Genomic DNA, 22,151 nt, shown 5'->3' with positions numbered 1-22,151 from the left:
CCCTGGTTTTGAACCCATCACCTCCTTGGGTTTATGGGGCACTGTTTTCTTCCAGTTCTGCCACTTCCCTCTTGTCTTGCACAGGCTCCTCTGTCGTGTCCAGCTCTTAGATGTTGGTGTAAGGATTCCTTCCCAAGACTTGTTTATCATTATCAGTGTTGCTTGGTCATACCATCCATTGCTCTTTTCAGACCTCTTTCTTGGTCTCCAGAGCACCACAGCCAATGCCTTATTGCCTGTACCTACCTACCTGTAGCCCTAAGGTCCCTCGCACTCACCATGCCTCAAACTGACTCCATCATCTTTCTTAATGAAGCAACTCCTCTCCCAAGGTTACTGTATATTGAAAAAAATGCAGCATGGTCTCAGCTCTGGATTTTGTCCCTGCCTCATCACCACTATTCTGTAGCTAACAGGATACCACTTTATGTCAATTCTGTTATAAAACGGGTGGTACTTGCCTTCCACACACAGTGTTCTTTCTTCTTGTATAATATGTGCATAGTTCTACCTGATCTTTTTCTCAAATGGCCTTGAGTAACGTATCTCCTCATTGTGCCTCATGTTTTCCTCTGTACATCCTCCCTCTCAAAAAACAAAACAAAACAAAACAAAACAAAACTGTGCATCAGTTACGTTTTAGAATAATCCCTGCATACAGTGTCTGATACTTCACTGAATCCAAAGCTTTTTAAAATCAAAGACCAAGGGCTTAAAATGCACATGATAGGGTTTGGTATTATTCCACAAATACTTTGTAAATGAATGGTTCAAATTATCGCCACAATAGCAGACTTAGCACAGTTAACCAACCTTGGAAGCTTTGGGGGTAAGATTACCCTACTTAGTAAGCTGAGTCTCCAACTAGTTACTACTGTGACATCTATCATCTGTCTATCACCTATCATAGGGAAGTTAGATACTGTGAACAAGCAAGAAGAGGAAAAGAAAATCATGGAACCTTCGGTTGCCTGAAAGTGGATAGCTACTGCTAACGAGTTGACACAGAACTTCTCAGCTTGCTTTCTACATTTTTAATTCTGGTGATGGAAGGAGGTCAAGGCTGGGGAACAGTCTCATCTGCGGGGCTGTTCCTTGCAATACTAAGCAGCCCTGAGGTCACAGGACCAGGGTACTCGTGACAGGCCTGAGCGGAGCTGGGTTGGTGTTAGCATCTGCCAGCTCCAACTGATGGCAGGAGACTCAGCAGCACCATTAGCAGGTGGTGTCCTTTTTGTCAGGCACATGTCACACCGGGGGTCAGGTCTTTGTCATCTTGAGCTGCTGCAACAGACTTCCACAGGTTTGATGACTTAAGTGACAGAAATTTATTTCTCATATTTCCAGAGCCTAGGAGGTCCAAGGTCAGCTTGTTGGCAGGTCTGCTGTCTGATGAGGGCTGCATTTGGGTTTGCAGATACCCGTTTTCTGATTAAATCCTTCTGTGATAGAGAGCAGAGAGGAAGACAGCTCCCTTGGGCCTTTGCCTAAGGGCATGACCCCCATCCACAAGGGCTCCACTAACACGATTGTTTACCTTTCAAAGGCATCACCTCATGACTCTATCTCCTTAGGATTTAGGATTTCAATTTGCAAATATTGGGAGAAAATCACGGCTAGTCTACAGACCTGGTAGTTACTCCTGTTTGAACCAAGACCCTAGATAGTAGCCTGGCACTTGGAAAAGAGGCCAGGGAGTGTGTGAAATTCCCACAGATTAGCAAGTTCCCAAGGCTCTTCTTGGTGAATAATTGGGATGCAGAACAAGAATTAGATGAAAGGGCAAGACACCTGGCCAAGGCTAGTGTAAAGACAGTTAGCTGTTTGGGCGCGAGGGGGTCTATGGGTTCACGTGGGGGCATTGAAACCTGAATCTGGAGTGTCAGGACTAATTCAAATCACCTCTTAGTAGAGACGGAGCTCTTCAAGCCTTGTCGAGCTGGATAGAGTTTGTCTGGGAACCAGGAAAAATTTAGCTGCCAGGTAGAAAGGCTGGGTAATTGTAGCTATTTGGGGCTACAGAAATCAGGGATCGAGAAACCCCAAATGCTTTGGAGTGGTGAGATCCCACCACAATCTATTTCCTTCTGTGACCCATTTAACTGTTGTATGCCATATGTCTATACAAAAATAATTAAAGATAATTAAAATTAATTTTGGCTGGTGAGTGTTTGAAGAGTTTCATAATGACTCTTGAGATAATTAGAGATGCTTTGGGATGCCACAAAAGGAGCATTTGGAGTAACTGGGCTAGATGTTTAAACTAGAAATGTGCAGCTAAGACTAACCATAGAGTGACAACTCTAAAATTGAAGGAACAGGGAATTAAAATCTAAGAGTCTGGGTTTAAACTCAGTACACTGGTAAACTTGTTCGCTGAAAACCAAACAGTCTTTTAGTGTATCATTCACCAATTTCTGTGGTGTGGACACCCACAGCATAGTGAATTTTGAATCACCTCTGGCTTAATGACCAGTTCACATAACTCTCGACTGTTTCCAGTCAGCTCTGGGAAGCCCTGTGTAAAGCGGCTAGCTATAGTTAGCAGACCACAGGCTTCTCACTCGTCTTCTTTTTAGCTTTGTAAGGTCTTGGGTAAATCACTATTCTGTAATTCTTAAGTCTTATCATTTTTATCTTTTAAAGTGAAGTTGCTCAAATGGTCTCTGAAATTCTTTTACACTTAGCACCCCAGGAACACCCCTGTTGTGACAGGGTGCATCTAGATGCCATCTTCAAGCGAAAGGAGTTCTGTCAGAGTTTTATGACTGGGATGGTGATGTGTAAAACCATAACTTGATACAGAGTCTGTTTGATGATTAACAGTGTTCTGATTCCTGCTGTCATTGCCTGTGCTGTTCTCTAGTACCTCTTCTTAGAGAGGCCAAAAGCATCCTCGCAGCCATTGGTGAGCCAGACCTCATGGCCTAGCATGGTAAGGAACCACTGCCTATAGTCTCAGACTTGTTAGGTGCTTCAGGTAAAAAGAATGTCTGAAGGCTTAGGTCTGTTACCTATCTGACCACAAAAGATGATAATGGTGTTTTCCCTGGACCAGGAACTGCATGAGAGGCCAATTTGTTCTAACAGCCTTGAAATCGAAGACAGTATCTTTTCATAATTATATGCAGCAAGTAGCAGGAACTAGGTAAGGGTTTGTTGATTTGGGACTGGTGGTAAAGGCCTCTAATCAACTTCAAGGTTTACTTTTTTTACAGAGTGAGTTCAAGACCAGCCTGGGCAACTTAGTGAGACTCTCTTCTTCAAAAACAGGGCTGAGCAGGGCAATGGTGGCACATGCCTTTAATCCCAGCACTCAGGAGGCAGAGGCAGGTGGATCTCTGTGAGTTTGAGGCCAGCCTGGTCTACAGAGTGAGTTCCAGGATAGCCAGGGGTACACAGAGAAACCTTGTCTCAAACTGAACCACCCCCTAAACCCAAAAAACAAAAGCAAAAAACTAAAACTACCACCACCACCACCAAAACAAAAAACAACAACAACAACAACAAAAAACAAAACAAAACAAAACAACCCAGGAGTGAGGATATGGCTCTTAGCACCCGTGAGCCATAGGTTTAACATGTAGTGTGACAAAACAAGTTTGTTGAAAGAATAAAAATTGGGCCCAGTCTAGAGTAGGATTTAAAATTTAAAATGTACATCCCAGAGGAGTAATGACCCACTCCATATTTACTTTAATAGCATGAAGAAATGTATTTTTCAAATGTGAGAAATTCCTTTCTTGTGATAGAAAACATTTCAGTTCAGTATTGGGACTTAAATCTCCTCTTCAGCTGGAAAACAGTTGGCTGCGCAGGCAGAGCCCTTTGGGGAAACGCAGGCCAGGCCATCCAAGTATTTATGCTCCACCTCCCTCGGTGTGCTCAGTCAGCTCCTTTAGTCTGGACTGTGCTTGCTCTTAGTGTGTACTTGCTTGTAGCTCATTACTTCACTACATCCACTCCTCTCCGTGAGCCTGTCAGTCAAGTGTTAGAAAAAGAAACTGAGGCTCAGAGACCTTGAGTGACAGATCCCAGTCAGTGACAGAGCCACAGGTCCACACCCCACAGATCAGTCTGCCTCAGGCCATTCTGTGCTTCCTTTCTCTAGTGTGCCTCTTCCGTATTTGTTGGTGGGGGGGGGGGGGAGCGGACGGTATGGGTAGTGGGGGTTGGACTTATTCTCATAGGAGTGAAACTGGCTCAGTCCACGACCAGGTAAACAAAAGCACCAGCCCCTACCAGGTTCTGAGCAAATATGCCAAGTCAGGACTGTCCCAGCCTGTCGTAGCTACACTGTACTTTGCCCTAAAGAATCAGGTCCGCGGAGGCCGGGCGGTTGCAAAGGTAAGTAATTGGCTGTAGATTTGAGGGCCAGGTGAGGCTTGGTAGATGTGGCACCTGGACTTTGTCAGTCTCTAAGAGGAGAGAAGGCACTCCCCAGCAGGCCCCTGGAGGCACGCTGAAGGACGGTGGAGAGGCCGCGGAGCAGGTGCGTGAGGGGGAGGTGGCGGGGGGCACTGACACCCTTCTTTCCCTTGAGTTGTGCTCCAGAAGACGGAAGGACGCTTTTGTCCTTGTTGAGTCAGGGGGTCACTTCTGTGCATACAAAGCTGTGATTGTTATTATAGACAGAATTCTTTCATTTTGAGGCTCTCAGAGGTTTGAGAGTGAGTACCCTTAATTATAACCCAAGGTCTAACCTCCTGGAGTTGGTGGCTCTTGGTGACAGAACAATCTGGTATTGTGCCTTTGTAGTTGGGGCCAGGGTGCTTAGTGCAAAGGCTGAGGGACAAGTGAATCAATTACTTTTCAAGTTCTTCTTACTTGTTTCCAAGTACCTTTGTGTTTCATGGGTCTTTAGCAAAAGATCCAAAGGATGAGGGGTATCAGGCCCTTCCTGGAATTTGCTGGCAACGTCTTCATTACCACTGAGTTTTTCGAGGAAGCAAGCTGGCACAGAGATGAAGGCCCAAGCTCCTGTGCTATGGCTGACCTCTTACCTGCTCTGTGCTGCCTCACAGCTCCCGGCTCATTGCTCTGGACCCTAGCTCTGTGGTATTCAAACAGGGTGATCTTGGTTTCATCATAGACCTTTTGTACCTTTTCTTCTGATAAGGGTTTTCAGCTGAACTTGGGAGCTTCCAGACTAAGAGCAAGCTAAGAGGTTCGATCAGAATCTCGTTGCCTTCAACATTCCCGGGGGAAAGGAGGGTGGTGGTGGGGGCTGTCCTTGCCTGTGTATGCTGGTGACCCAGCACGCTCACTGAGCAGGAGCAGGACCTGGTGGGGTTTCCCTCTGTTATGTGGCCCCCTGCCATGGAAGCAGAGGATCTGAGAAAGGACGCTGGTCTCCGGAGCTAGTTCTTATCTTGAGGAATGAGTGGGGAAACTAGTCCAATAGGAGAGAAACTTCTAGGTCGAAATGTCTTCAGTCATAAAGAACTGAGAGGCTTGGCCCTCCATTTTCCCACATCAGCAGCTCTAAACTTGTGTCTGTAGATTCTCCCCGAGGAAGGGGAAGAGAGGAGGTTAAAGAAAGTATTTGGAAAAGAATTCTGTCATGGGGTCGGTTGAAACAGTATGTGTGGTGTGGTGTGGTGTGGTGAGGTGTGTGTGTGATATGTGTATGTCCATGACTTGTGTGTGTGCTTGTATGTATGTGTGTATGAGTGTGCGTGCATTGTATGTGGTGATGTGATGGTGTGTGTGCGCATGTGTGTCTGTGCACTTGCATGTGTATGTGTGCATGTACCCCATGTGTGCACATGTATGATGTAGGGTGTACATGTGTGTTTATGTGTGTGATGCATGTCTGTGTGTGTATGTGATGTGTGTGTGTGCATGTACTGTGTGTGATGTGGGGTGTGTGTGTGTGTGTGTTTATGTGTGTGATGCGTGTCTGTGTGTGTGTGTGTGTGTGTAGGCTGGACAGAGGTCAATACTGAGCATCTTCTTCTACTGCCCTTCATCTTATTTTTTGAGCCAGGGTCTCTCACTGAATCAGAAGCTCACTGATGGGTACAGGGGCACCAGGCTTGGCTTTTCATGTATGTGGGAGGGATCCAAACGCAGGGTCTCATGCTTATGTAGTGAACAGTTAACCAGTGACACATCTCCCTGGACCTGCGAAGCCTTCTGTAACTCACACTATCCTAACCTCAGATTCTGAAGAGACTTACTATGATGTATTGAACACTTACTATGTTCTAGGCAGTTTTGGGCACTTCCCATATGCCATGTTTAACTTTGACACTAACCCTGCAACACTAGCCCGTAGTATCGGCCATCTCCATGGGAACGGACATTGAGGGCTAAACAAATCATCTATCTGGTAAGAGATATATTAATGATTTGAACACTGACTAGCTCCCCACATGGCTCACTCTATTTCTGATGCCTCAATACATCCGTTTTAAGTGTGGCATAAACATCTGCTGGTGGGATAAACGAGGAAACATTAATTGGGATTCCTTGATAGCATTTTGTAGCTGCAGCAAGTACTGTTATCTGCCTCCCATGCCACCCACATCTGTTGTTCCATATGCACTTTTTAATCAGCATCAATCTAATTGTCTAGCCTGTTATTTATTTAATGTATCAGCTTGATTTTTTTCCTATTCCTCTCTGTGTGTGCTCATATGGTTTGCTTTAGACAATTTTGAGAACCATAGTTGCTCTTTTCACGGAATCTCATCAACTACCATGCTTGGATAAAGGCTTAAAATGCTCTCTCTCTCTCTCTCTCTCTCTCTCTCTCTCTCTCTCTCTCTCTCTCTCTGTGCATGTATGTGATTGCATGTGTGTGCATGTATAGGTCAGAGGCGGACTTTGAGTGATATTCCTCAGGAGCCATACGCCTCATTTTCTGAGACAAATTCTTTCATTGGGACTTAGGGTTCACTGGTTTGGATCACTTGGTTGTCAAGCGATCCTCAGGGACCCCAGCACTGGGATCACAAGTGTGCACTACCATGTCTGTGCAGCTTTTTATGTAACTGCTTGGGATCAAATATACATGTTGAGGGGGCTGGAGAGGTGGCTCAGAGGTTAAGAGCACTGACTGCTCTTCCAGTGGTCCTGAGTTCAATTCCCAGCACCCACATGGTGGCTCACAATCATCTATAATGAGATCTGGTGCCCTCTTCTGGCGTGCAGTTGTACATGCAGACACAACATTGTATACATAATAAATAAATAAACCTTTAAACAAACAAACAAACAAACAAAAAACAAAAAAACCCCTACAAATTTGCATATTCATGCTTGAAAGGCAAACATTTTATTAACTGAGCTATGTCCCCAGCTTTCCAGAATGATGATTTGTTTTCTTTTTGTGTGCAGGAAATTAAAATAACTACATAACAGCCTCAAGACCCAACCGGGAAAACACAAAGGGTCAGAGATGGAACCTTGGGTTCCCCAGTGGCCATCTCAGCCACAAGGGAGGCCCACAGCACCATCGAAGGATGCAAACAGAGGGCTTCAGAGTGGACATTATAGACCACATCCTCACCCTCAGTACAATGCAGAGAAGTACCACCAATGGCAAGATGCCTACAGGAACTCAAAACCACAGCAGGACCCCAGGGCTGACCAGCAACAACCCCGCTATGTACCCAGGCCTGGGGAGTGGTCTCAGCCTGTGTCTGGAGATGACTACCTGAAAGGATCTTATTCTAGTCAGGTGTACTCAAGGTATGATTTTTCGGGCTACAGGGGACCTATCTCTCCTAAGTAGGCATGCATAGCTTATTACTTGTTCTTGTTTCTTGTTCATTTCCTTCTTCCTCCCTGCCCAGTTCCCTCTTTCCTGGAACTTGTTACACAGAACAGATTGTCCTCAAACTTAGGATCCTCCTGCCTCACCCAGCCTCTCAAGAGCACTAACCATCTTGTACTCCTCCTCCTCCTCCTCCTCCTCTTTCCTGTGTTAGGTAGGGTTTCTATTGCTGTGATAAAACACCATAACCCAAAACAGCTTGGGGAGGAAAGTGGTTACTTCAGCTTACACTCAGGGCAGGAACTTAAGTCAGGAACCTGGCAGCAGAAACTGAAGCAGACCTGAATCACTCAGTTTTCTTTCCTCTACAACCCAGAACCGGCTGCCTGGGGTGGCCCCGCCCCAAGTGGGTTGGGCCTTCTCACATCAATCACCAGTCAAGAAAGTGCAGTGCAGAGGCTTGCCTCGAGGCCAATCTTCTGGAGGAGCTTTCTTTATTAAGATTCTCTCCTTCTAGATATGTCTAGATTTGTGTCAAGTTTGACCCTCACCAAGGCACCCACTGTTCTCTATTGGCTTAGCTGAAACCTGTCCTGGCCTGATTTGGTTTTTGGTGACTGGTGACAGTATTTCCCTTTTTCTTAAAATCCCAAGTAGAACTTCATAAAGCTGTGACCACTGAGATTAGGGTGGAGGGACGGATAGAAGGCAGAAATATAAGAGAGCAGATGGGACCTCTGGGCTTTGGGATTATGAAAAGCAGCATTTGTATTCTGTGGGAAAGCTTTCCCTAGGACACTGTGATCTTAGCCTGATACCAACAGCACCAACAACCCCAAGGCCTTGAACTATGACCAGAGAGGGTGGCAGACATGCAAAGACCACCATTTCATATGTAAGAACTTTAAGAAAAACCCACTTCAGAGAAGGCAAATGCAGACTTTCAGGCTGTAGGGTGAGGAGGAAGAGACCACAGAGGTGATTCTGTGGAGAATCTTGAGCTCCGGCTACCCCAGGCCCTAGTATTGGACTAAATATCTCACAGACTATTAGCAGCCACATATGCTTTCCTTTATCTCTTCTACTTGGGACTGTGTCTCTCTGCCCTCCAGTTTGAAGGTTAAAGTTTCAGCAATTATTGTAAAGTATTTCGCCTCTGTGGTTACTATTAATTGACAGGGACACTAATGATGCTCCTCTCCCCAGTTCTTCTGGGCTGAGTTCTCAAGAGGAATTGAGTGTGTCAAGGACAGGGACAATAAAAGCAGTCATGCCAGTCTCCTTTCTGTCTATAATATGCATGGACATTCTGGTGGCATGTCACACTCTTACACAGGCTCCTCAGGAAGAGGGTTTTCCACAGATAGTTCCAGGGCTGCGGTTTCTAAGATATCAGCTTTTACGGTAGTCGGTGTATATATTTGGGGACTAGGAATACTGCTATAAAAAGACTTGTAAATAAATTCCTTTTAACAAGAACATTTTAAAGTTAAAAAAAGGAGCTTTATTATAATAGCTACAGCCTTCTTGTGAAATAAAGGTAGTCCCCTGTTCTGATTTTTAGATTTTCTGACCTAACGTGAAGCAGGCAGATTCTGAACTGATCCTGTCTTCTGAGGTTGTGTGTTTCATCCATTCTCCCTTTGGTTTCTCCCTTTACTGTCATCGATGGATGACCGACTGTCTTTGTGATATCCCAGGCCAGGCTACGAGGACCCCTATCGGAGGTACCACACTCCCACACCGAGGGATGAGTATGCCTATGGAAATTACTACTACCATGGGCACCCACAGCTCCTGCAAGAGGAAAGAGGTATGAAGTAATGCCTAGAAGCCTTTGGGGACTAGAGATGCATGGGCAGCCTGCTACCAGGCCCAGAGATGACTGTTTGGAGACCCTGCCCTTGGACAATACGGAGCCTACCCCGTGTCACTCATCCTGTGGACAGTAGGCACTCCATCCACGTTTTCTTATTATTCCTTCTTGTAGCAAAGGTTATATTTACTCCTCAGTAACAGCAAAGTCAGTTCTTAAGGCCATTGGGTATGCTGAGTATCTGAGCACAGCAATCACTTCATCCTGGGGGCAGGAGATGCACATCCACGGGAGTTCCTATACCCCCACAGACTAGGATATTGTGTTATGATAGTTTATGACTAGGTAGCATAGAGAATCTATTTCATCACTGAACACACACACACACACACACACACACACACACACACACACACACACACACATACACACACACAGCTGTTGTGAAGCTATATAAAGCCATGCAAACTGGTTCGGAGCATGTTGGGATGCTTTCATTGTTAGCTCTCATCCATCAATTGACTCGAATTGGGAAATACATTTTCTTTTTCTTTTTTTTTCTCCTTTATTAATTTATTCTTGTTACATCTCAATGGTTATCCCATCCCTTGTATCCTCCCATTCTTCCCTCCCTCCCATTTTCCCCTTATTCCCCTCCCCGGAAATACATTTTCTTACTTACTGTGCTGCACCACCCCGGCTTCACAGCTCTGTGGTATCTTTCTAAAAGAACTTTGTGGAGCAGCGAGTGACCTGTCTCTCTTTTGCTCTCTCTGAGGGTGCAGCGGCAAGGCGAGGGAGTCCTTACACCTGGCACGAAGATTACGGAGAGCAGAAGCACTTCAGTGAGCATCATCGTGAAAAGCACGATAGTTCGTTTGGAACGAATAGTGAGACCCAATTCCGGTAAGTGCGGGAGGACAAGCCACACTGACAAGATCCAGCTGGACACTGTTAGGACAATCTAAGGGCATCTGGTGGTGGCCCCTGACCCGTGGAAGATACAGCCTGCTTTTGTTCCAGCCACAGAGACATGGAGATAGTCCCAGGTGGCCCAGGCCAACTGCTGATGGTATCCTAGGAAGAGAGATTTTTTCTTTAAATCTCTGAGAGCTGGTCCCATTCAGGATCAGTCTACATCCTGTCAGATTACTTGAGGCCCATCTAAAGGCCAGATTCTATATTGGCCTCAGAAATGCTGTGGTCTTGCAGTGATTGTTATGGCTGAGACCTTACTGGTGCTGAGGTGCCTCTCTATTCCCTCTCCTTGGTCCTCAGGCATGGGCATTCTCCTGGCATAAGGCACAGCAGGGAAGACGTTTTACTGAAGTGTTTGGCCTGGTTCCCTTAGTCTTTGGAAATGACCCACACAACGGTTCTGAGGAGGCTAGGCTGTAGCGACCAGCCGTTCTCTGTAAGGCCTGGACCACTTCTAATAACTGTGCGTGGAACCCAAACACTCCATCTTCCTAGCACATTGAGGTGGGAGAGAGAGGGGGGGGAAATGTTTTTTTTGCTCTAGAACTCAGACTGGCCTGACACCTGGCCACACTGAGCACACCAGGCCGGCCTCCAGCAGAGAGTGTTTCAGCCTTGCTGGCTCACCCGGGACCTGTCTCAACACTGCTGTCATTTTGCTGCAGATACACCAGTAAGAATCCATACAAAGATGGCCTTGCTTCTGTCTCTGCTGGACAGGAGCAGCCCGGGGAGTTCTTTCCAGAGAGCGAGGCCCACATGCAAAAGGTAACCTAAAATGACAGAGGGCTGGAGGCCTGTGGCCATGTGTTAAGCCACCTTGTCAGCAGTGGTAGGTGGGGATGGGGGAGTCCCCAGTCACACCACTTCCCCCCGCCCCCTTCCCGTTTTGGTTTTACCAGTCAGAAGCCCTGATCTGACCTATTCCTGTTTTGTCAAGTGGGTAGGACATAATTCACTGTGAGGTGCTTGGAAAGCGAAGAGGCTGCCGTGACCTGTTAGGTGTTAGGGCACCCCAGGGGACTAGGGGCTTAGGAAATAAAAAGTTGTCGGAATCTTTTAATTTAGGTTTGAAAAGCAGCCTTGAAATCTTTCCTGACTCTTTAATCTCTTTGGTCTGAAATCCTAATGTATGTGCCATTTAGGTCACAAAATAGAGCTCTTAATAGTATTGAGATAAATATTTTATTATGGGATAATTCTGGATGTATAGAAAAGTTACAAAAGCATTGTAGAGTTGAGCCCTTAATTTTTGGCAGGCCAGGGATAGGTTTTTGCTTTTTTGTTTTTCTCCTTGATTAGATTCGTGTGATTTTTTTGTTGTTGTTGTTGTTGTTGTACACAGTTGTTCTGTTCCTATTACTTACTAGGGTGCGACATAGGTTATGGTGACCGATATTAAAACCCCAATGTGTGAACAGCACTTTACAGGGTACAAAGAACCTTTGAATCCACTGTCTTAGTCATCTCTCCTGGGTCGTAAATTCCTCTCACACTTGTCTGTGGGGGGAATTCACAGTATCCAGAGTGTCCCAGCTGTTCACAAAATAGCCGGTGCATTAATAAGTAAAGTGTATAGGACAGATACGGTTATGTTGCACATGAAGGTATTAGGCTGGGAAAACCCAAGTCACCTGTTTAAGGTCATAGCAGCAGGGTGAAATTTGAAACCTAAGTCACCTGACCTCACTGGGGTGTGGTCAATGGGATGCTTTCTTCTTTCCACGAATCCACCCTTACAGTGTTTAGTGGAAATCTTGAATTTGTTTCTTTGAAGGAACATTTGGGAAGAGGTAGGACAAGCTCTCCGGATCATTTAATCATTTTTCTTCCCGCCCCCCCCCCCCAGCCACCGCTGATCAGCAAATCCAACCTTCTCCAACAGCATGAGTCTGGCCTCAGCTCTAGCAGCTACGAGCTCAGCCAGTACATGGGAGACGCCCCTGATCCGCACGAAGCGTGGAGGCCTATTCAGCCTGGTGGGTACCAAGTGGCCACGAGAGCTGGCTAATTCTGTTAAGGGAAGGTTTGGTCATGTGGGAGGTCACCCTTCTGTACTTGCAGGGATGGGTCTATGTTTGCCTTATATTGGCTTATGCAGGTCTAGGCAGAGAAGCCAGCCTCGGATCCCTTTCCCACGCCTTCTCTAGTGATGGGTCGGGCCACCATAGGTGGCTCTTGGGAGGGGACACTGCTCCTAGTCATCATAGGTTGGGCCAGGAGGCACTCTGGGATGTGTTTAAGCACAAGTGAGGAAAGTGAAGACCAGAGAGGACTGGGTGAGGTGAAGCGAGGTCACAAAGTGCGAGCCTGGAGGCTTGCCACATGCCAAGGAACCCAGGCAGCAGGAGGCTGCTTGTCCTCTGAGCATCTTTGAGAATCCGAGGCGAGTGCGTTATCATCTGGACCAACCCTTGCATACAACCCTGGCATATTCTTAGAGGTTTAAGTCAGATGAGAGAGCATGCCCTTTTCTAACTAAGCATCTCGCTCAGCATCGCATCGTGGCCCAGGTGGAGTTTGTGCAGAAATGTGTCCACTAAAGAGCAGTGAAAATAAACCTAACGATGTCCTTGTGTGTCTCTTGGCCAGATGACACCTCAGAAACCGTTCCCAAGGCACCTATGAGGTTTTATGTTCCCCATGTGTCTGTGAGTTTTGGGCCAGGAGGCCAGCTAGTATGTGTGTCTCCCAACTCTCCTGCTGATGGACAAACAGCCCTTGTTGAAGTGCACAGTATGGAGGTAATCAATATCTTGGGCCTTGGGGATGTAGATGCTACGCTCACTTCAATTGCTCCTTTCAGGGCTCCAGTTTGCTCGAGGCTGAGTATCTCCAGGAGGGGGAATTGAGACACTCAGACCCTAGACCGTGGGCCAGAATGGGTGGGCTTTTCTTTGAAAGAAGTGATGCTAGGCTTGCATTTGCCTTGAGATGCCAGTGGCTCATCTTCAACAGGGTAACTGCCTCCACAAGGCACTGAGCCACACCACAGGACCGTAGCCCTGGGTCTCATACTGGATTTGACTGGTGGGCACTGGGGCGGGGGGGAAAGACATAATTTTGTTTTCTGCTTCAGGTTATACTTAATGATTCTGAGGATCAAGAGGAGATGAGAAGTTTCCCAGGACCCCTCATCAGGTAAAGTACTGCAAGATTGTTAAGGAAGTGTGTGTGTGTGTGTGTGTGTGTGTGTGTGTGTGTGGTGTATGCACACCTCTGTGAAGGTGCACACATGCATACATTTGTGGAAGCCGGAAACAGAAGACATCTGTTGTTTGCTTCGTTCACTCTCTCATTTTCCTCTTTTGCTCTCTTAGTTTTTGAGACAGGGTCTCTCACTGAACCTGAAGCCATTTTGGCTAGACTGCCTGGCCACTGAGTGCCCAGGATATGCCTGTGTTTGTCCTCCAAACTCTGGTATTACAGATGCATGTGTCTATGCCTGGCTTTTATGTGGGCATGTGGGATTCGAACCTGTGTCTTCTTGCTTGCACAGCAAGTGCTCTTACCCACTAAACTATATCACCAACTCTTAAATAAAGGCATTGGAAAGCTGGGGAGTCTTCCTGCCCAGGTCTTGGTTTCTGTGGAAGAAAATGTCTGTTTCATTTGAAACACTTTCCTCTATGCCAGTAGATAGAAAAAGAGGAGTAATTTTGACAAGGTGCTTCATATTTGAAGGGCAGAAAGAAAAGGTAGGCTAACAAGTTAGACATCTGAAAAATGGTTCTGTTTCATAGAGCTTAGTTGGTGGGAAGCCTTAGTGTCCTAAGTACTTGATAGGTATTAGTTGGAAATGGAGCACAGCTGGGGAAAACAGCCTGCAAACTGAGCTGTAACTCAGCTTTCCAGTTCCCTGATGTTGTGAACGTCTGCCCTCTGCAGGAATGAACTGGAACTGCGTTAGCATTTTCAGCAACTTTTTTTCCCCCCCAAAGCTGTGGCTAGTCCTGGGTGCAGAGGACCAGAATCGATGTCTGACTAGTGTTTCATCAGCCCTCTTTAGGTCTTCCTCTTGAGAAGCTGTATAGCGCTCACTCTCCCTCCTCTAAAGGTTGTGAGACCCTATTCATTGGAAGCCCATTAAATGCTACCATTACTTTGTGCATACAATTTTATTTTGAAGCTTGCCCCAAAGAAAGTTTCATATTACAACCGAGAACTCCTTCAAGTAAAAATGAGTGTTAGCTGTGTGCTTTGTGTGTGTGTATGAGCATGCATGTGTGCCTGCTCACATGTATGTGTGCACAAATGTAGAGGCCAGAGGACAACCTCAAGGGTCATTCCTCACGTGCCAACCCCCCCCCCCCCACATCCCCCCACCCCCGCCTGGCCACGTCTTACAGGTATGCAGAAAACTAAGTAGTGTTTTAAATAGTTTGACACCGGCTCCACTTGGCATTGATTTGTTGAAAGTTCTTGAGCGAAAAATAATGTCCACTTGATAAGCATTTATTTGATGGATGCCACACAGTTTGCTTATCTCTTTTTGTATGGAGCCAGCTTCTTTTTTTAGTCCTGTCTTAAGGAGGGAATGGCGTTGAGGCTCAGAGCGAGAGAGATGTTAGTGTAAACCAGACATGGACCCAGTCTTGTCTGACTTTAAACAGAGGCTTTAGAAGGTTTCATTTTCCTCATCTACAAGATGGTCGGATACATAAGAGAATCTCAGAAACTCCTTCCTGTTCTGTAGGGGGAAAAGCAAAGCAAAGCAAAACAAAACAAAATGAAACAAAACAAGCAAAAGAACAAACAAACAAACAAACAAAAAAACCAAAAACCAAAACAAAAAACAAAACAAAACAAAATAAAACAAAAAACCAATGTAGACTTCCAGTCTAGCGCCGTCAGGCTTCTGACACGTTAGCTAGCTCACTGTGTGGAGTCCCTGGGCCCCTGCACGTTGGTCTGCTCAGGCCTTGCTTCCTGAATCATCCCACAGGGAGGACATACACAAAGTGGATGTCATGACATTTTGCCAGAAGAAAGCGGCTCAGTGTTTCAAATCTGAGACACCAGGGAGCAGGGACTCCGCTCTCCTTTGGCAGCTGCTGGTTCTCCTTTGTCGACAGAATGGGGTAAGTCACTGCTATCAGTAGGGGGCAGACAGAGGACAGACTGAAGGTTCAGTCCTGGGAGTTGGTGTATGGCACAATTAGAAAAAGCAGTCTTGGGGCTGAGGAGATGGATCAGACGTTAAGAGAGCTGGCTGCTCTTCCAGAGGTCCGGAGTTCAATTCCCAGCAACCATATGGTGGCTCAAAACCATCTATAATGAGATCTGGCGCCCTCTTCTGGCAGGCAAGCAGAACTCGTATACATAATAAACAAAGAAACAAATCTTAAAAAAAAAAAAAAAAAGGCCAGCTTGGTTGTCACCCCAGTATGCCATTGCTGACCTTTCCTCAGAGCGGCCCCTGCATTATTGCACCAGCCAGATTCCAGGGGAATTTTGAGTGGCTCTAATGACTTTTGTGACTGCCGGCTGTCAGCGAGTAACCGCCATAGTGAAGCTGATGGTTGAAACTCAGTCATTCACAGAAGGTCTACCGTGTATTTGCACGACTGCCTCAGGAAGAAGGCACAGGCCCTCCGGTCTTCCTTCTCCAGCCTGGGCCCAGGCTGCGGATCCCTAGGAGCCCCTCCCCAGCCCCAGGAAAACTCTCTTTACCTTGCAGTCCATGGTGGGCTCTGACATCGCTGAGCTGCTGATGCAGGACTGCAGGAAGCTGGAGAAGTACAAGAGGCAGCCCCCGGTGGCCAACCTCATCAACCTGACTGACGAGCACTGGCCAGTGCAAAGCTCTGGGACTCGCAACCTGCTCACTGGGGAGATTCCTCCTAGTGTGGAGACACCAGCACAGATTGTGGAGAAATTCACCAAGCTGCTCTACTACGGAAGGAAGAAGGTGAGAAGGTCTTCCCCTCAGCCTTCCTTCAGACCACCGTCTCCCTCTCCTTCAATGATATGGCTAGAATACTGCTCTCGTAGCACATGTGAAATGATCAGAAAGTTACAGCGAGAAAAATAAAAACACACAGGCATTTGCTGTTCACACCTGCAGTGTTTATGTTGTCCTATTGTTAAAAGACAACATCTGCTCCCATTTTATATTATTCCTTGCATTTCCCTATTAAAAATCAGTTGAGGGCAGCTTATAAAGGGATACCCTACATAAAAAAAAAAAACTCCAAAGAAATACATATATAATTGTTTATTTCTTTTTAAATACCCTAATAACAGCCGGGTGCGGTGGCGCATGCTTTTAATCCCAGCACTCAGGAGGCAGAGGCAGGTGGATTGCTGTGAGTTTGAGGCCAGCCTGGTCTACAAAGTGAGTCTAGGACAGCCAAGGCTACACGGAGAAACCCTGTCTTGAAACAAAAACAAAAACAAATACCCTAATAACATTAAATATGTTTGAACAGTGCAATTTTACTGTTTTTGTAGCTCTCAGAATTCAATTCAGTGCCTTGTACATGCTAGCCAAGCACCCTCCATGCAAGCAGACAAGCGAATCAACATTCTAGGGACTTGAGAGGTGGCTCAGCGGTTGATCGTATCTACTATTACTCCTCGAGTTCAGTTCCCAGCACCCATGTTGGGCAACTTACAATTATCTGTAACTCCAGCTCCATGGAGCTCCCTGGGGACCCAGCACCTATCCTAAGTGGGCACCTGGACTCGTGGGAATGCACCCCCCCCTACACACAATTCAACAACAATGAAAATAAGCTCACCACTGTTGGAAAGTAAAACAATTTATAATTTTGTTACTCATTGCCAGTTATGCACATTTTGCTAGGAATTAATAGATTAAAGACTGTCTATTTCTGTTTCTTTTCCCCACATATACAACAGCTTAGTTTATGGAGAGATTATTTTAAAGAAAATATCCCTGTCACCGGATCTCAGGCATTCCTGCCAACACCGAATGCTGGCATGTAATGGGTGGAGATGGTTGCCTTGTTTAAATTTGAAGTTGTGCTCTTGTTTTGTAAAAGTCATAAAGTAAATCTGAATATTTAAAAATGTTATTAAAATCAAATCAGTTTAGCTAAAACAGAAGGTGATAGGAATATAATGTACAAAGATTCCTATCCCCAGATATTATACCTGTCTCTTTAAAATATCTGGAGGGCCTAGAGGGATGGCTCAGTGTTTAAAAGTGTGTATTGTTCGTCCAAAGGACCTGGGTTCGATTCCCAGCACACACACACACACACACATCAGGCTGCTTATTACTTCCTGTAACTCAAGCTCCAGGGGATTAGACACCTTCAGCTTTCATAGGTACCACATGCATGGGATCCCTTCACACAGGCCACGTACACATGGTTAGAAGTACAATCTTAAAAAAAAAATCTGGAGTTTTTTTTGATGTATAATTGTTTTTTTCATGGCACCATTCTGTACATCTTTACTGGACCTTACGTTGTTCATTTAGCGAGGCATGTTAGATGATAAACTGGGGTTGACACACTTTTTCCCTTAAAGGGTGGGAGTGACTGTTTCAGGCTTTGCCAAATTTGCCTTGAGACAGAGCGTGTTAACAGGGGACGCAGGATGAGTGAGACTGGCTTATGGCTGTGCTTTAAACTTTATTTATGGACAGGGTCCACGGATTCACGCTCCATGCTTCTAACCATTAAAGAGGCTGGAAGTGTGTTGAACCTGTGGACTGTACCCAGACAGGCAGCGCTGTGGGGTTAGCTTTGAGAATGTTCTGTGGAACCTGCGCTTTATTACATATACACCACCTTCTGTCATGTGAAATCGGAGTCCTTGTGACCCACTTACCTCCCAAGAGCTGGGAGACAGGCCTTCAGCATGTGGGCCTTTTGTGGGGGACACTTCATACCCAGAGCGTCACCATCGCTTTGCCCACTAGGAGAGAATATTTGTAAGGTGAGTTTCTAGAAGTGGAAGTGCTGAGTGGAAGGGTATGTGGCTTATCGTTTTGATGGGTATCAAAAAAATTGCTTCTATAGATGCATCAGTTAGCTCCATGAGCAAGGAGTGAGGCTGTCACTGCGCATCCTCATCAAAGTGCCTTCACACTCTAAGAGGGGGGAAAAGTACAATTCAGTGTATATATTGGCACTTCTGTTATTATGAATGAAATTTGCTTTTCACCTGTGACAGTTCTTGTCATGGACTTTCACCACCTTTCCCTGTAGAGCCTTTTTATCTGAGCATGCTGAATTGCTTGCACTCTTTATTTCTTTTCTTTTCTTAAAAAACATTAATTTATTTTATATAGATGAATGCTTTGTCTGTGTGTACACCTGCATGCCAGAAGAGGGCACCAGATCTCATTATCGATGCTTGTGAGGCACCATCTGGTTGCTGGGAATTGAACTCAGGACCTTCTGGAAAAGGAGACAGTGCATGTAACCACTGAGCCATCTCTCCAGCCCATGCTCTATTTCTTTAGTATGTTCTATTCCAAACCACACAACTTTCTTTTTCAAGGAGTATCATAGTTAGTTTTCCCCAAATTTTCAATTAATTTATAAAAAGGAAGTTGAATTACTTTTGGGACTTTAGTTTGACATTTTAAAAGATTCATTTATCCTTACTGTATGTGTATGTGTGAGTGTCTGCGTGTATATGTGTGCACCATGGGCGTACCTGGTGCCTAGGAAGGCCAGAAGAAGGTGTCAAGTTACTGGAACTGGAGGTACAGGTGGTTGTGAACCATCATGTGAATGCTGGGCATTGAACTTGAGTCCTCTGTAAGAGCAGCAAGTGCTCTTAACTGGTGAGCCATCTCTCTAGCCCCCTACTTTGATTTTTAATATTTTATCTGTTGAGTTTTTGTACATGATGTTTTATTTTCTGTGAGTACTTAACGCGATAACTTATAAAAACAGTGGTATCAAATTACAGTTATTTTCTATACATTCATTATATAGCATAGAACTGTGATCTTGCCAGTGATTCATTTATTCCATTTAAAAACATCTATGGGGCGGGGGGCACTAGAGAGATGTAAGAGCACTAACTGCTCTTCCACAGGATCCAAGTTCAATTCCCAGCACCCACATGACAGCTCACAGCTGTCTGTAACTCCACTTCTGGGTAATCCGATACCCTCACAGAGAGCACACATAAAAGATTAAAAAAGAAGAAGAAAAAGCTATCCACAGGTACTACTTCTCATCCAGTGGGGCACACAGAGGCAAATCATTCTTGAGCGTTTCCTTCAAGAAAGATGAGCAATGTCTGTAATAACAATAATAACAAAAGCAGAGATTAAAAATTATTTTCTACCTGTCAGGCACTAACTCAATATCTTCTATGCATTATCTGATCTATCTCCATGGAAACGCGTGTGTTAGCTCCTGGTTTTGTTTTGCAGATTTACAGGTTGGGCAGTTAGATGTAGGCATGGGGCTTGAATCTGGGCGGTGTGAGCCTGAACACAGGCTTCTGGGAACCTCACCACCCTGAGCAACAGATGTGAGCGAGTGAGTGATGGAGCAGCGGGGGTGACTTCCGGTGATGAACGAGGAGCTGGGAACCAAGATACATTTATTTGTAGTTGACTCAGGCATTGTTTCTGGGATTTAACAATCCTGACAACCTTCCATAAGTTCTCAAATTCTTTACTTATTCATAAATTATATTTTCCGGATGGGCAGAATTTTGAATCAATTGATAATCCCAAACCAATCCCCTTGGTTACTTCTTTTAAAAATAAAAAGAATTATGGAATAGTTCAAGCATGCTAAAAAAAAAAAAGTTATTCTAATGCTATTTTTTTCACTTGCTCCAAATCTGAGGCTGAATTCCCTAATTATGAGAATTAAATTTGCTCCCTCAAGCAAATAAGATTATGTGGAGGTATGTTGGGGTAATCAAGATACTTGTTACGTAGAGGTAGAATTGTCCCGTTAGTGACTTTCTGCCAGAAATCATGTTTTTTTCCCCTACCAAAGAAGTTATTAATACCACTTCTAAACATGAACTAAAAGTTGAATTATACAAGCAAATACATGTGTGTGTTCTAAAGTTTGCAACTTTAGTCCATCTTACTCGATGGTATTACCAGTTCCTCCTGTGAAAGCACCTGACAGTTAACAAACAGTAGGTCTTTGCAATAGGCTTGCAAGCTAGCTCTTATGTACTCTGGCTTAAGCGACAGTGGCCATTAATTACTTTCCATCAGAGTACACAAATAAGCCTGCAGGTCATCAGACTCAGCATGCTGTGGCCTTCAGCATTGTCAGCTTAGAATTTCCAAGGTTCCTCAGAATCCTTTCCATTCCAGAAACCTGATGGGGCCAGTCAAGTTAGGAATGGATGTGGTTGACTTTACAGGTGAAACCTGTAAGTGGTATTGTCATCCCCAAACTGTGGCCTGGACTCTGCCACGCTCGGGAGTCAGTGAGGTGGGACGTGTCCGGCTTTGTGCCCAGGAAGGAAAAGGTCCCGCTGTTAAGGAGGGCCCTGTTCTTTAGCGGGGCCACAAAAATACATTTTTGCTATTCATTTCTTGAGATTCCACCTCTGGGGTGAACCCATTTCCTCATTCTTGGTAGAAAGGTTCTTACAAGTAGTTTGTAACTTATACTAAAGAGACTAGGCTGTGACCATGTTTGAGGAGGAGCTGGTGCAACGTCCTAATGGCTGATGGCTGGGAGGGCAGTACAACGCGGAGGGGAACCCACGCTCTTTCTCTCTCTTCTTCATTTTCTGTGTTTCTCTGGGAATTTCTGTTGCATGCGGGGTATAGAAATGCCTATGTATGGAAATTTGTTGTTTTTATTGGAGGAAAATGGGCAAGGTTCTATTGAATGTCATGCTTTGTTTTCTAGGAGGCCTTGGAATGGGCTATGAAAAACCACTTGTGGGGCCACGCTTTGTTCCTAGCCAGTAAGATGGACCCTAGGACCTACAACTGGGTTATGAGTGGGTAAGTCTAGCTTACAAAGACCAGAAGAGCAGATAAACCCCCCTCCCAAGGTGGTGTGTGTATGTGTGTGTGTGTGTGTAGGGGAGAAGTGTAAAATGCATTGAGAAGTTCCACACACAGCTGCCCAAATTATTTTTACTGAGATGTGTGCAGCACTTTTTTCATTTCCTGATTCCCCTTCCCTCCCCTCCCCTCCCCTCCCCTCCCCTCCCCTCCCCTTTCCTCATGTTTCCTCTCTTCTCTCTCTGCCTTCCTCCCCCTTTTCATTTTCCTTGTCTTAGCCTCCTCAGTACTGGGGTTATAAGCATGCCACTTTCATGTTCAGTTCTCAAGACTCTTCATTTTTAAACACTTATTCTCTCTCTCTCTCTCTCTCTCTCTCTCTCTCTCTCTGTCTCTCTCTTTCTCTCTCTCTCTCTCTCTGTCTCTGCGTGCATGCACACGTGGATGTGCCATGGCGTGTGTATAAAGGCCGGAGGACAATTAGCAGGAGTCAGTTCTTTTTTTCCATCACATAGATCCAGGGGCATCTACACTGAGGTCATCAAGCTTGGCAGTGAGTGGCTTTACCTACATTCTTATAACTTAGGCAAAGAGACATTATTTCAATCCATTTAAATGGAACAAAACATTTTGGCACTATTCCCCAGGGCCAGAATTTCCAAGAAGTCAGAAAATTCTACACTGCAGTTGTCCTCTACAGGAAGGGT

General features: G+C 45.4%; 1 protein-coding gene across 1 annotated transcript in view; it reads left to right on the top strand.

Annotated features, from left to right (window-relative positions):
- Nucleotides 1-22,151, top strand: part of SEC16B (SEC16 homolog B, endoplasmic reticulum export factor) — a 58,743-nt gene that overhangs the window by 12,228 nt on the left and 24,364 nt on the right. The window contains 10 exon segments of the mRNA XM_084774607.1: nucleotides 7,345-7,698; nucleotides 9,424-9,536; nucleotides 10,325-10,445; nucleotides 11,183-11,285; nucleotides 12,367-12,496; nucleotides 13,110-13,261; nucleotides 13,597-13,658; nucleotides 15,463-15,598; nucleotides 16,198-16,428; nucleotides 21,344-21,441. Of these exon segments, the coding sequence (XP_084630733.1) occupies nucleotides 7,406-7,698; nucleotides 9,424-9,536; nucleotides 10,325-10,445; nucleotides 11,183-11,285; nucleotides 12,367-12,496; nucleotides 13,110-13,261; nucleotides 13,597-13,658; nucleotides 15,463-15,598; nucleotides 16,198-16,428; nucleotides 21,344-21,441 (1,439 nt within the window). The 5' untranslated portion in view covers nucleotides 7,345-7,405.

This window comes from Acomys minous (genome assembly GCF_964271855.1).
Source record: "Acomys minous genome assembly, chromosome: 1".
NCBI classification, from domain to species: Eukaryota; Metazoa; Chordata; class Mammalia; order Rodentia; family Muridae; genus Acomys; species Acomys minous.
This window is presented reverse-complemented; position numbering and strand designations above follow the sequence as displayed.